The following is a 13383-nucleotide window of genomic DNA, read 5'->3' as shown; positions in this document are numbered from 1 at the left end:
GGGAGGCTGCTGCGCCCGCTCATGCTCGCCCCGATCACAAATCCCGCCTCGGCCGCGCCGGGCGGCTCTTTAACTAGCCCCGCCCCCTCGGGGGAATCTGCCCAGTCAGAATGCGGCCTCACCGCCAGCAGGCCAATGACAGGGCGCTCCCGCTCTCGAACGGACCAATCGCCAGGGGAGACGCTACACAAATTCGAAAGAAATCCAGCCTTTCTCCTGTTAGGCGAGTGGGTTCCGTTTGGGTTGTCACGTGGGCAGCGGGGGACGGGACTCCTTCCGTTTCCGGGTGAGAAGAGGGGCGCGGGGTCGCCATGGCGAGCAATGCCGCCAGCCTCAACGCCGTGCGGGAGACGATGGACGGTGGGTGATGGAGGCGGGGGGAACCCCGGGTCGGCCTCAGGCCTTTCCGGGCAAGTCCTGCCCTCGCTCCTCTCCGCGGGGAGCGGGGCCTCGAGCCGCCTCCCAGTTAGCACAGGGGCCTCCCCTGTGATCCCGGTTTGCAGTTGCTTAAGGGTTTAGCGCTTGGCAATTTCTCCTTATTTCACGTTATGCATGTTTGGAACGGCTCAGTGACCATACAGTGCTGGTGTCTTCGCACACCCTGTTGTTTTTCTTAGCTGATAAGTGTTTAATTTGGGACGACGTTATTTGTTAATGCTTACGAATACATGCGTTTGCTATCCTCTCTCATAACTTGAAATGGTTAATGCAAGTTAGTGTTACTTGGCCCTGTGCATCTTGGATTTAAACTGGGGGGAAGGAAGTGCGTGGAAGGGAGAGGAAGGATCGACCCTGTGGCACTATAAGTAGCAGCCCCTGACTGGATCTGTACCTCTGTATCTTATTCCTGTGAACGGCTTGGGTCAGGAACCTAATTAAAAAAACCAGACAAAAACCTTTTGAGAAGGGCAGACAGTGTTACAGGACTAGAGTAGCTTCTGACACAAAATATGGGTGCTCCCAGTGGGATTGGCAGAGTGAGAGAAGTGTCGCTAGGACTAGTGGGAAATATTTCTGAGACTGGTAAGCAATGAGAAACGTGAGCAGGTTGAGTAAAGATCAGGAGTTTGCTTTCTCTTCCAGCCTGAGCGTGAGGAATCAAAGCTGGCAGGTTCTGGAGGTGTTCTGTAGCATTGTGTAGTGTGAGACTCTGGAAATCTATGGAATGGCTATGCCAAAAGCTCATACAGATTTCGGGCAGAGTGGGAAGTTGCTGAGAAATCTCCTGAGGACTCTTAAATATGAAGCCTTTCTTTGGAAACGGCCTAATGAGGGACTAGAGGCTCTGCTCTAGGGGGGGGATATTACTTTGAGTTTGCAATTTTCTCACTATCTTCCCTTGTTTTGTAGTTATGGCTATTGTTACATAAGGATTCCTTAGCAAAGACTTTCATGAGCGAACTGGTGTAAAGATTAGTGTTTCAGCCCCTCTGACCTGGGGCTGGAGGCAAGGGAGGGCTACCAGGATTATTATGGCTGTTCTGATGCTTCAATAAGATAAGACCATTCTGTTCAGCTGGAGAGAGATTTGCTTGGGAACAACAGTGAATCTAAGTTCTAGTAACTGTACTTGACACCTACCCTCTCCACTTCTGCAGGAATGTTGGAGGTGGGAGCGATGATAGGCAGGTTTGAAGACAAAGTAAGGCTTTGGAGAGCCGCCATGGAAAGCGTACTAACCTTCTGAATTACAAGCTCAGGCTTCCTGTATAACAGTGTGTATATTTTATTTAGGATAGACATTCATAATTTAGTCTCTTCCTGAGGTCAGGTGTCAGATTTTACATTAGCTTAAAAATACGCTTGATCTTTAAAGATTTTTCTTAAATAGTGCCTTAGGAATACCTTCATGTTTGAACTTTTACTGCACTCGATAAATAAATTTGGGCTTTTTACTTTTCAAAATAACATTAATCTTTTGAAATTTCCATCTTAAAAATATTTATTTAAAGTGCTTTGGCGAAGTAACTGAAAATGTAAAGCACTATGATAGCTGTGTCTATGTAATTAGAATTTTTTGATGAGGACCCATCATAATGAGTAGAAAAATACTTGTAGGATGATTTTTTTTTTGCCTTTCTTTAAAATAGAACACGAAATCTGTGTGGAGTCTTAACTTACTGCATATGAAATAGGCACCTCATGGGAGTAAATGGGTTGGTATTAAAAAAAAGTGTTCTTTTTATATCTTTACTAGTTTAGAAAAGTAAAATGCTTAATCTAGAATGTCAGATATAAATATTTAGCAGCTGTTTTCTGCAGAATTGTTAAGAGCTATGCGTTTTTTTATGGAGAAACAGCTACATCACTCTGCCGAAGATGCTCTCTTAACACTATTTTCTAGTAGAAACTAGTGACCACATCTCTTGCTGACACAGGAAATTGGAATTTATCTTTAATTAGACTTACTGCTCTGCCTTCAAATACATTTTATGATAAACTTTAAATGGTTAAAGAAAGTAAGAATTGTTTACTTCTGGCAAGTCATCAGTCTCTCTCAGTTCTGTAACTCCTAAAGTTCGATGGCATTGTATTGAAAACGCATCAATTTGTTGTTGCTTTCTGTGGCCCTGAAGATGCTTTGGGGGTTTAGAAGGGTTTGCTTTCAAGCCAGCGGGAACAGAAAGCCTTGTAGAGAAGACAGTTCCCCTTAGGGTTTGTAGCTAGGGCTTTGTTCTGAGAGACTGCTTTCAAGGCTTAAACTTGTCCATATTCTTAATCCAACCTACTTGTGTGGGCTTCGTGTGTATTATCACTCTTAAAGGTTGTTTTTAATAGCATCTACCGGTTCCTGTGGGTTCAGTGGAATTGGCTGGATGCATTAGACCTTTAATGTCTTGGTCTGGGTGAATGTGACTCTGAGGGTGTGCTGCAGTATGCCTTTGGTATTCTGTCAAGTGCACAGTGGTCACTTGCCATGCTGGTTTTACATGGTAAGAAAGACCTACTTCAATTTCCACTAGTTTGGGGGAGGTTTGATGACAGAAACACTGAATACCATCTGTTCAAAGTCAACCTGTATTGCTGGAAGTTTATCCTCAGCATGGAGGTTACTGTTGCAAACCTAAATAAAATTTGAGTGAGTTGTTCTCTTACATATATAACAAACTGTTTATGGTAATCAAATAAAAGGGGCCTTCCAGGGAAGTTTTGGAAAGGGAGTTTGTTTCTGCAGCTGACTGGAATCTCCTTCCACAAAAGGTTTCATACCGGCATCTGGCACTGCGCTTGATTCAGATCACTAAAAAATCCAATAGCATTCCTTATCCTTAAACCAGTGTTAATGTTAGACCTAAAGCGATGTGTAGTTATGGGAGGAGGTGGCTAAAAAACAACTGACGCTCCTTGTAAAAGCTTTTAAGGATGTGCTTCCAGTCCATTTTATTAGGATTTTGTCAGTATCTGGAATTCAAAAACGTGGATTATTCTTACAGCCTGCCTTTTACATAATTGGCAAATGTGTTAATTACTGATTTTTTTTCACTTTTTTATTTTTCAGCACCCGTTATACAGTATTAAGTCTGCTAAACCAGAAAAGCATGGTATTTATGTTAGAAGCTGTGGCTTCCAGTTTATGCTGGAAATCTGAACATGAATCATGTTGAGGTTTGAGAGCTTTCTACAACTACCCAGCTTCAGAGTCTCTACTGTAGAAATGAAATGTTGAATAACATTTTTCAATCATTGAAATTTCATAGTCTGTAGGGACTAAAGTGCTTTTTTTTTTCTGTTGCAGTTCTGTTTGAGATTTCAAGAATATTAAACACGGGCTTGGATATGGAGACATTGTCTATTTGTGTGCGGCTTTGTGAACAGGGGATAAATCCAGAAGCGTTATCATCTGTTATTAAAGAACTGCGTAAGGCTACAGAAGCTCTAAAGGTAATGATTTTACTTAAAAAGGTTATAAATTTGGTTTTAAGAGTCAGATGTATGTTCAGCCTGCTATACTTCAATTTACAGATTGTACTTTAAGATACAACTCATCTTTAAATCAAGGCAATGAACTGTTTTGTAGAAAAGGCAATGAATAAAAGTGAATGGAACATGAAGCAAGAAATGGTACAAATAAGTTCTTTTCGGAAATAATTAGGTTAACTCTTTTGGAGGGGAAAAAACATCCAAAACCCACAGACTTGTATTCTGGGCATTTGTAGCCACCATTTGCCCCATTACCTGTGTAATATCACAAATAGACTGCTACTTTCTTCTTCAACCCATATCGCCTCATTTCTACCGCCTCAAGCCTGTTAATATGCAGCAGTACTAGTGAACAGGTCCATGCAGCTTGCTAGTGTAATCTTCACCTGTTGCTTTTACCACATCAACCTGTGCTTTGAATCTCTGTGAGACGCACAAGAGGGGATTTAATGATCTGTGTGTTTATAGGGCATTTCATAATTTAGTATTTAACTGCTTAGCTAGTAGAGAGGGCAGCTATGGTTTAAAAAAAATACTCACTTGGCTTTTAAGGGATTTTCGTTCCTTCCTGTCTACCTAAACATCATGATTTCTTTTCCCCTGATCTTACATTTGTTTATTTTTGGGGAGGTAGAGGGGAAATCTGTGTCTGGCCCGCCTGTCTCTGTCCTGGAAGACTGTACTCCAATTTCTGAAAATTCCTTTCAGATTTTTGGCTAAATGGATGCTAGTCAGGACTAACTTTCTCTACCTATGCTCATGCATATTTTAGTTCTGTGTATATGCTTAGATGCATACATATGTTTAACTGTGTATATAAGTAACTGAGGGCTGGTTTACTACTTCCTTTGCTTTTACTGGTTTATCATTCCCATTGATAGCCTTTGCCTGTTTGTCCCATAACTGGCTTAAAATCTACCAATGTCAGTCTCCAACAACTTGACCTTGTTGGCTGGGTTGAGTTATTCAGTAATAAAAATACTTACTGATGACCTTGATCAAATAACAAGCAGTGTGATTTATGCAATTATGATTAGTGTCATTCTTCTAAGTGTTTGTCAGTAATTTATCTGTATGAGTAGGAGTAATTGTTACTGTAAATTTTATGAAGAAGTAAATACCAAACAAAAAAACTCATGCATTTGAGCATTTCTGGAAAGCATTAGGGTAAAATGTGGAGGGTACAAGCTGCTGAGATACTGGTTATATAAATTAACACAAACAATAATGGCTGCATTAATAAAGGCAGTTGACAGCATTATTTTACAAAAAAAAGGAAGGACGTCAACCGGCTGGAGCAAATCCTGAGGAGGCCATGAAGATGCTCAGAGGGCTGGAGCACCTCTGCTATGGGGACAGGCTGAGAGAGTTGGGCTTGTTCAGCCTGGAGAAGAGAAGGCTCCGGGGAGACCCTATTGCAGCCTTCCAGTACCTGAAGGGGCTACAAGGAAGCTGGGGGGGACTTTTTACAAGGTCCTGTAGTGACAGGACAAGGGGTAACGGGTTTAAATTGAAAGTGGGGAGGTTTAGATTAGATATCAGGAAGAAATTCTTCATGGAGAGGGTGCTGAGGCACTGGAACAGGTTGCCCAGAGAAGCTGTGGATGCCCCATCCCTGGAAGTGTTGAAGGCCAGGCTGGATGAGGCTTTGAGCAACCTGGTCTAGTGGAAGGTGTCCCTGCCCATGGCAGAGGGGTTGGAACTAGATGATCTTTTAGGTCCCTTCCAACCCAAACCATTCTGTGATTCTGTTAATTACAGAACAACACCACATCTTTCAATTTTTAGAAGTAGCTTATTTTTAGACTTCTGAGTTCTCTAGGTAATTTAAAATATGCAAAAATAAAAGATTAAATTTAATCTACATGGTGTCTAGTCTTGATGACTTGCAGTAAATTATTTTTCTGTTTCTAGGCCGCTGAAAATATGACAGGCTGACATGGGAGAAGATTTCTGCGTGAGAATGCCAAATTCAAGTTAACAGAGGATTTGAAGGTTGCCACTATTCAGGAAAGAAGTGAAATAAGTGTATGTGAAGGTTTCAGTCTATTTCTGCAGTCTCCTTGAAAAGGATGATGTATAGAATAGCTTTGAAATTTTTTTTTTTAAATAAGTTCACCAATCACCTCATTATTAGGTATTTTTACAAACTGTTTGTGAACATAGTGCAATTGCTCTTCTTTGGCATTCAGTATTTTTTTTAAACCATCTCAGACACTGCGCACTTGCTGAACTTAGCATTCATTGTTACTCTGTATTGTTATGAGTATAGCTTGTTAATGCATCCTTTAGAAGGGCTAAGATGTCCTGGGTTTTCTCTCTTGCTTCGACGAAAAACTACATGTACAATTTTTGTTTTGCTTTATAGACCAGATAGGACTGAAGCCCATCCTGACTTTATTTTAATAAGAGTAAGGAGAGTGACTTAAGTCTCAATTTGAAAGTATGAAATAAAGCACTTTTGATAACTTAGGTAATGAGTTGTCCGTCTGATTCAGACTGATGGAAAAAGTTTTTAACTTGGGTTACAAAGGAACAGAAGATATGTATGTAAATTTACATTCTAGACTACATGGAATGCTTGACGGAGATCAGGTACTTCATTTGTTACATTTGTTCTGACTACCAGACCTGAAAATGTTAAGGCTATGTTGTTACTTGCGAGTCAAAGCATATATGAGAAGATTTGGATTTGGTTGGTAGGAGTTAATGAGTCTTAAAAATTCATTTGGTGTAGGAATGTCTTCTCATGCAGCAGTAGGAATCTTCACTGATGCCAAAACAAGTGTTTATAGTCTATACAGTAAACTGTTTATTGTGTTATTTGCCAGTAAATGTCCTTGCATTCAGGAATTCTGCTTCATAAGAGAATGGTTTCTTATGTATCCTTCATCTGCTGCTGTTTAAGCTGCTTCAATTTTTTGTTAGCATGGCTTCAAGGTGTAGTGTTAACAGGTCCTAGAGTAACCTCCAGGGTTAATAGGGTGGAGCACATTTGGAAATGAACCTGAAATCCTAGTGAAGCCAAAGTTTATATTTGTGCTGAGGAAAAAGAAGTTCTTTCTACTGTAAAAGTTTGCATTATATGCACTCTAGGTCATGGCTCTATAAAAAGGGATCAAGGAGGCTAAATGCTTCTTACTGCTGGCAGAGAGGTTAGAAAAATATTTATATTACACTGAACCACCATTATTTCCAGTTAGCCTGGCCAAAAAATCCTTCCAGGAGGATGCTGTGAACTTCTGGATAACTAAGCTGGGGGACTTTCAAGTGGCATCACTCATATGTACACTTAAAATCCTTTTTAAATTGATGTTGTAACTTCAGATTTATAACTTTTGAATACTGGGTGTAGTGTTTTCTGAAAACATTAAGGTAACCTTAGTATGAAAAGATAATCAACAGTGAATTTATCCTAGTAAACCTGAAAAGTCAGTAAAGCACCATGAAAAAAACATGCCAGATCAACACAAATTAGCAATTAGCTTGTCTACTCAACTTTATCTAGACTTGGCTCTAAATGTCAAAATGAGAAAAGACTGGGGAGTATTCTTCCTGTTTTCAGGAGCCACATCTAAATCTGTGAGTTCCCACTTGTGAAACTTACTCTGAAAATTTTGTGTGAACTATTGCAAATGTCCCCCAAATAATTATGAGATCCTGTTAAAGTGCATGTTTCAGCTGGTGCTTTTTCTGTTCCTCCATTGCCAGATCTGTGGGCAATACAAGAATTGTAATGACATTCCCTTAAATGTCACCCTCTTGATTACTTCGTATTTATGTTTTTCCAGGGGTTTTTCTAACTTACTAGCTTGATTTCAGTTTTGGTTCTATGTCCTTGAAATGCTTAAAACCAGCTTGCAAATGCCATACAAGAATGATTTATATAGAATTCTTCATCTGTCCAGTACCTTGCACATACCGTTTTACAATCAATAAACTTACTGGTTTCGTGTGGTTAGACATTTGCTGTTAGGCCATTTGTCATGCAGAATTATAGAAGCAGTGTGTGGCTTTGACATTCAAAACCCTAATTTGATGGATATAAAACTAAAAATGCATCATTTTTATTATTACATAGAACTAAATGGTAACATTGGTTACACTTAATAGTTCATATTTACAACATCAAATATGCTAAGTATTCAGCCTTATTTGGGCTGAAAGCAGGGAAAATGTTTCTTAAAATTGGCAGATCTGTGGTTACCTAGAAAGTTTATATACTTTTCCTTAGCATATTTGGCAATGCTGCTTTCGAAATACTGGGGCACAACAGATGTGCTTAGGAATTGGTATAGCAGAACTTCTGATCGCTTTTGATTTGGAGTGCCAACCAGAACTAATAAAATCCCTCTAGTAGGAAGTTTCATATTGGAAATGTTTTTGTGCTGTATAATAAGTCTATCACTTCATTAGAATCCCCACTATGTTGACATGAACACTTGGACTTAGCACTGATGGCCAAGAAGCCTTGACTGCATTTGTAACACACACCACCTTCTACTAAGTTTAACTGTAAGAAGCCCAGCAAATAGCACCTTCTGTGCTCCTTTACCTACATGCTCTTGGAACTCATAAAAAGACAAACATGAGTAGCTATGTAGGTCCTGACCCAAGTATTTTCTAACACAGTAGCCTCTTTTGTAGTCTATAGCAGATGCCTGAGGAAGGGTAAGAAGAACGCAAGTACATTTGGGTTTTTTTTCTGTGTTCTCCTACCTTCCAAGTGTCTTCTATTCCAGGCTTTCCTGACCATCATATGGTTTGTCTATTTAGTAATCCCCAATGCTTCTTTTTCCAGTACTTGTCCAGATTCCCCTGAACTATATATGCTTTCTGAGTAACAGCAGCCCTTATCAATGGAGATCTGTTGCATAAAGAATTGCCACTTCTTGTTTATTTTGAACCTGATTTTTACTAACTTAATGTTCCTTGTACAGGTTGCCCAGAGAAGCTGTGGATGCCCCATCCCTGGAAGTGTTCAAGGCCGGGCTGGATGAGGTTTTGAGCAACCTGGTCTAGTGGAAGGTGTCCCTGCCCATGGCAGGGGGGTTGGAACCGGATGGTCTTTAAGGTCCTTTCCAACCCCAACCATTCTATGATTCTATGATAAACCTTTATCAATCACGCTTGTGCCAGTCATGATTCTGCAGATGTATAACATATTCACATTTAAATTTCCTCTTTTCTAAACCGAAATGTGTTAGTTAACATATTCCTTGGTGACTAAAGGCATAGAATAGCTTCTGTATTTATTAATCCTTTAAAGCCTTTCTGGATCTCATTATTTTATGAGGAGGGAGCCAAAACTGCATACAGTATTAGCCATGTAGTTAAGTACTGGCCTGTTTGTTCACTTTCTTGTTCTTTATTTCTTTCCTGGTACTTGACTTGGTTTTTTAATTTGGATGAGCACTGAGCTGTTTTCATGGCATTAGCATAACTGCACGATCTCACCCTGGCGTGGTAGTAATAAGCTTGGAGGCTATTATTTCATATATGAAACTGCAGTTGTTTATCTCTGTGTGTATCATTTTTTTATTTATCTATGCTGAATTGTGTCTGCCATTCTATTTCCTAATCAGTCATACGTGTCTTTCTGCAGTTCTTCACCGTTTGTCAGTAGTCTGGCTACCCTCACTAACTTTATCTTTGGCAAATTTTGTTGCCTTGTCCCTTTTTTGAGGTTTATTATAGATGGATCCATCGCTACACGACCTAGGAAAGACTGCAGAGTGCCACTGGTGACCTATGGCAGGAACTGACTGTTCATTCCCATTTCTTTTCAGTGATTGTGAATAAAATGCAGTCCTGCCTACCACTTAGTTTCTCATTCTTAGACATTTAGTGTCACATACAGTGCAGCTGTGAGAGCTTAAACATTCATGAATCCAGTCTTACAGAGAACATGGTATTCTAGATAACTTTCAGCATCTATGACATTTGTAACTACATAATTGCATTTTAGAAATAAAGTAAGAAAAAATAACTTTACAGAAGATAGTAGAGTGCTAGAACAAAAAGATAAACATGTGATCCTGAAGAATCTGTGTTAACTTTAGGCAGTTACGTTAACCAGAAAGTCTGTTAATGAGGAAAAATAAAAAGCTGGATAATTATTAGGTCAAAGCACTTGAACTAAGAGAACTTGTATCCATGAAAAGTGTATGTGTGTTTGTCAGCTACTGTTCTTTTCTTTCCCCACCTGCTGGCCTCCAGCAGAGCAAATAGTGATTCAGTCCTAGACTTGCTTTTTGAGTCAATCAACCAGTTCCCTCTGAGAAGAACTTGGGTGCTGTTGTGGGCATGCTTTACTCCAGGGACTGCTTCCAGCAGGCTGCACCAGGTTGGGTCCTTCTGTTCTTCCCCAATGCTTTCACACTCTCCCATCTACTTTTGCATGCCTGTCATTTCATGCTATAGAAACCTTGCAGCCTTCATTATCTGAATATACTTTGAATTAAAAGAAACAATACAAAAAATGATAACCTGAGACTCAGCAGTGACCCGTGACAAAATGCTATCTAGTGTGGCTGTAGACAACCTGCCTTAGAGAGAGCTAATGCTGCGCAGTGGGGCTTTACATTACTGTGCATGATCTGATAGGGCCTTAGGCCTGCCTTTCGTCGTGGAGATTAAAATCTGTGAACCACCAGTATTACATTTAATTGAACTTTGGAAAACAATTCCAAGGAATAAAAGGTGTGCTAAGGGAATTTCAACCTTTAGAAGAGCGAGGGTGATAATAGAATTGAAGACCAGTCACCTAGCATCAGCACTAGCAAATGGTGAACCAGTGAACTTGGGATTTTATCAGCAAAGAATGAAAAGCAAAAAAGATGAACTGAATTCCACCTGAACGTTGTCTGGTGGAGATGTTAGCGGGATGATTTTTTTTATTGTTTGAGTTTACATGCGAGATGTTGATGTAGTGTACTTCAATTTATGCAGGACAACTTTCACTTAAGCCGTTGGCATCGTTGAGTAAAAACGCAAATGTACTGTGTTACTGCCCATTTTTCTGTCTTGTTACCTTGGGAGTGAGATTTGAGAGGGAAAAAAACCCCCAAAACTGAAAATGTAAAAAAGCAAAATCTTCGTTCTTGAAAAATGGTAAATTGTGAAGCATTTTTGAAACACCATAAACAGCTATTTCTCTGTAAGGGTTTTGTGTAAAGTTGTAGGAAGAGTTCCTGTTAGTTACAGAAAGTGGGTTTATCAAGTAGAAATAGTAAAGCATGGTGCTGTCTGATTACTGCTTCCAGGCCCACTGTTTATACTTTGAGAAAGTTGTAGCGACACAAGGATAATTTATGTGAAAGCCATGAACTTGGGACTGGAAAACAGGCATGATGCACACTCCTGAGTTCTGTCAGATCTCAAGTTCTCAAAGAGAACTTGGGAAGATACCTAATGACCGTGGGTATGCCCTTGAACATAGAAGGAAATCTTGTGGCTACATCTTTTTAATTTGTCAGAGGAAGCGTACCAGATCCAGTAGCTGATGTTGGACAAATCGTACCTTAAAAATAAGGCACAACTTCCCAGGAATGAAGGTGAGTAAACTTTGACATGGTGTACTGGGGAAATGGCAAACTGGCTTGTTGTGGTTTAACCCAGCAGACAGCTAAACACCATGCAGCTCAGTCCCAAACAGTGGGATGGGAAAAAGAATTGGAAAAAAAGGTTAAATTCTTGGGCTGAGATAAGGAGAGCTTAATAGGACAGAAAAAGGAAGGGAAAATAATGATGAAAGAATATACAAAACAAGTGCTGCGCAATGCCCCTCGCTGGTGTGGCGGTGGGATGAGCTAAATCCTTGACTTACTGTGAGCACTGCTATGCAACAACTAAGGTGTTATCAACATCATTCTTACCCTAAATCCAGAACACAACACTATACCAGCTACTAGAAGGAAAATGAACTCAATCCCAGCAAGGGCATGGCTACAGCTTGATGTTGTCGAAATGAGATTAGGAATACTTCTACAAGACATGGTTTAAGCCAGTTTCTGGGGAAGAGTTTACAATACCTCTCTGGCAGCTGTCGGGCATGCTGGCTGTAGCAGTTCATTCTGACTGCAGAGTCTATGAAGGGCAGTGTAAAACAGCTCTAAGTAAAAGTAACATGAAGAAAATGAAGAATATTTAGGGTGAATATCAGTGATGTTTCTGTCAGTAAGATAAATGGAAGCCTGGTTTCTGAGACATTTAAATGTTACCTGATAAAAAAACCAAACAACAGAACTATTAATTATCTGAACCTGCCATCTTGAATATATTGAGTCTGAGCATTTTTATGCTTGCTTTATAAATATTCTTATTTTCTCACCTCTAAGTCTTACACGTAAGGAGAGATCAGCTCATTAAAATGGATCTCTGAAAGAGCTCAGTGGTGTGATGACTTGGGTGAGTGGGAGTTTAACGCACAATTGTCATTTTCAGTGAAGGAGATGGAAAATGCAGGAGTGGTGGAGGCCGCACTTGGCCATGCTGTGATTCCCCAAGGGAGCAGCCAGGAGGACCCCTGAGCAGGGAGAAAGAGGAAGGAGGCCACAGAAGGCCTACAAGAAAGCTGGAGACAGACTTTTTACAAGGTTATGTAGTGACAGGACAAGGGGTAACGGGTTTAAATTGAAAGAGGGTAGATTTGGATGAGATATCAGGAAGAAATTCCTTAATTCTTCACAAAGAGAACAGTGAAGCACAGGAACAGGTTGCCCAGAGAAGCTGTGGATGCCCCATCCCTGGAAGTGTTTAAGGCCAGGCTGGATGAGGCTTTGAGCAACCTGGTCTAGTGGAAGCTGTCCCTGCCCATGGCAGCGGGGTTGGAACTAGATCATCTTTAAGGTCCTTTCCAGCCCAAACCAGTCTGATTCTCAGTTTATGGGGCTGGCTAACACTCACTCAGGGGTGCTGAGGGAGCTGGCAGAAGTGCTCACCAAGCTACTTGCAATCATTTTTCAGCAGTCTTGGCCAACCAGGGAAATCCCAGTTGACTGTGGGTTAGCAAATGTGACACCCATCTACAAGAAAGGCCAGAAGGAGGATCAGGGAAACTGCAGGCCAGTCAGTGTGACCTTGGTGCTGGGGAAGATGATGGAGCAGATCATCTTGAGTGCCATTGCACGGCACCTGCAACCAGGTGGTGAGGCCCAGTCGGCGTGGGTTTCTGAAAGGCAGGTCCTGCTCGACTAACCTGATCTCTTTCTCTAACAAGGTGGCCTGATCAGCGGGTGAGGGAAAGGCTGTGGATGTTGTCTACCTAGATTTCAGTAAAGCCTCTGACACTGTTTCCCACAGTGTTTTCCTGAAGAAACTGGATGCTTATGGCCTGGATGGGCATATTTTTCACTGAGTATAAACCTGGCTGGATGGCTAGGCCCAAAGAACCATGGTGAATGGAGTTAAATCCAGTTGGAGGCCGGTCACAAGTGGTGTTTCCCAGGGATCAGTATCTGG

General features: G+C 40.8%; 1 protein-coding gene across 1 annotated transcript; it reads left to right on the top strand.

Moving 5' to 3' along the window:
* Positions 1-305: 305 nt before the first annotated feature.
* On the top strand, positions 306-5882 carry MZT1 (mitotic spindle organizing protein 1). Its single transcript, XM_010148426.1, has 3 exons — positions 306-360; positions 3737-3882; positions 5836-5882. The coding sequence occupies exons 1-3, from the start codon at positions 312-314 to the stop codon at positions 5857-5859; spliced, it is 219 nt and encodes a 72-aa protein (XP_010146728.1). The 5' UTR covers positions 306-311; the 3' UTR covers positions 5860-5882.
* Positions 5883-13383: the final 7501 nt, after the last annotated feature.

This window comes from Eurypyga helias, unplaced genomic scaffold (assembly GCF_000690775.1).
Source record: "Eurypyga helias isolate BGI_N326 unplaced genomic scaffold, ASM69077v1 scaffold4433, whole genome shotgun sequence".
Taxonomy (NCBI): Eukaryota; Metazoa; Chordata; class Aves; order Eurypygiformes; family Eurypygidae; genus Eurypyga; species Eurypyga helias.
The sequence above is the reverse complement of the archived record's forward strand: the minus strand, read 5'-3'. Positions and strand labels throughout refer to the sequence as shown.

Coding starts and splice junctions, on each gene's coding strand:
- MZT1 (XM_010148426.1), top strand. CDS start 312: ATGGCGAGCAATGCCGCCAGCCTCAACGCCGTGCGGGAGACGATGGAC. Junction 361..3,736: donor CGTGCGGGAGACGATGGACG/GTGGGTGATGGA, acceptor TTTCTGTTGCAG/TTCTGTTTGAGATTTCAAGA. Junction 3,883..5,835: donor AGGCTACAGAAGCTCTAAAG/GTAATGATTTTA, acceptor TTCTGTTTCTAG/GCCGCTGAAAATATGACAGG.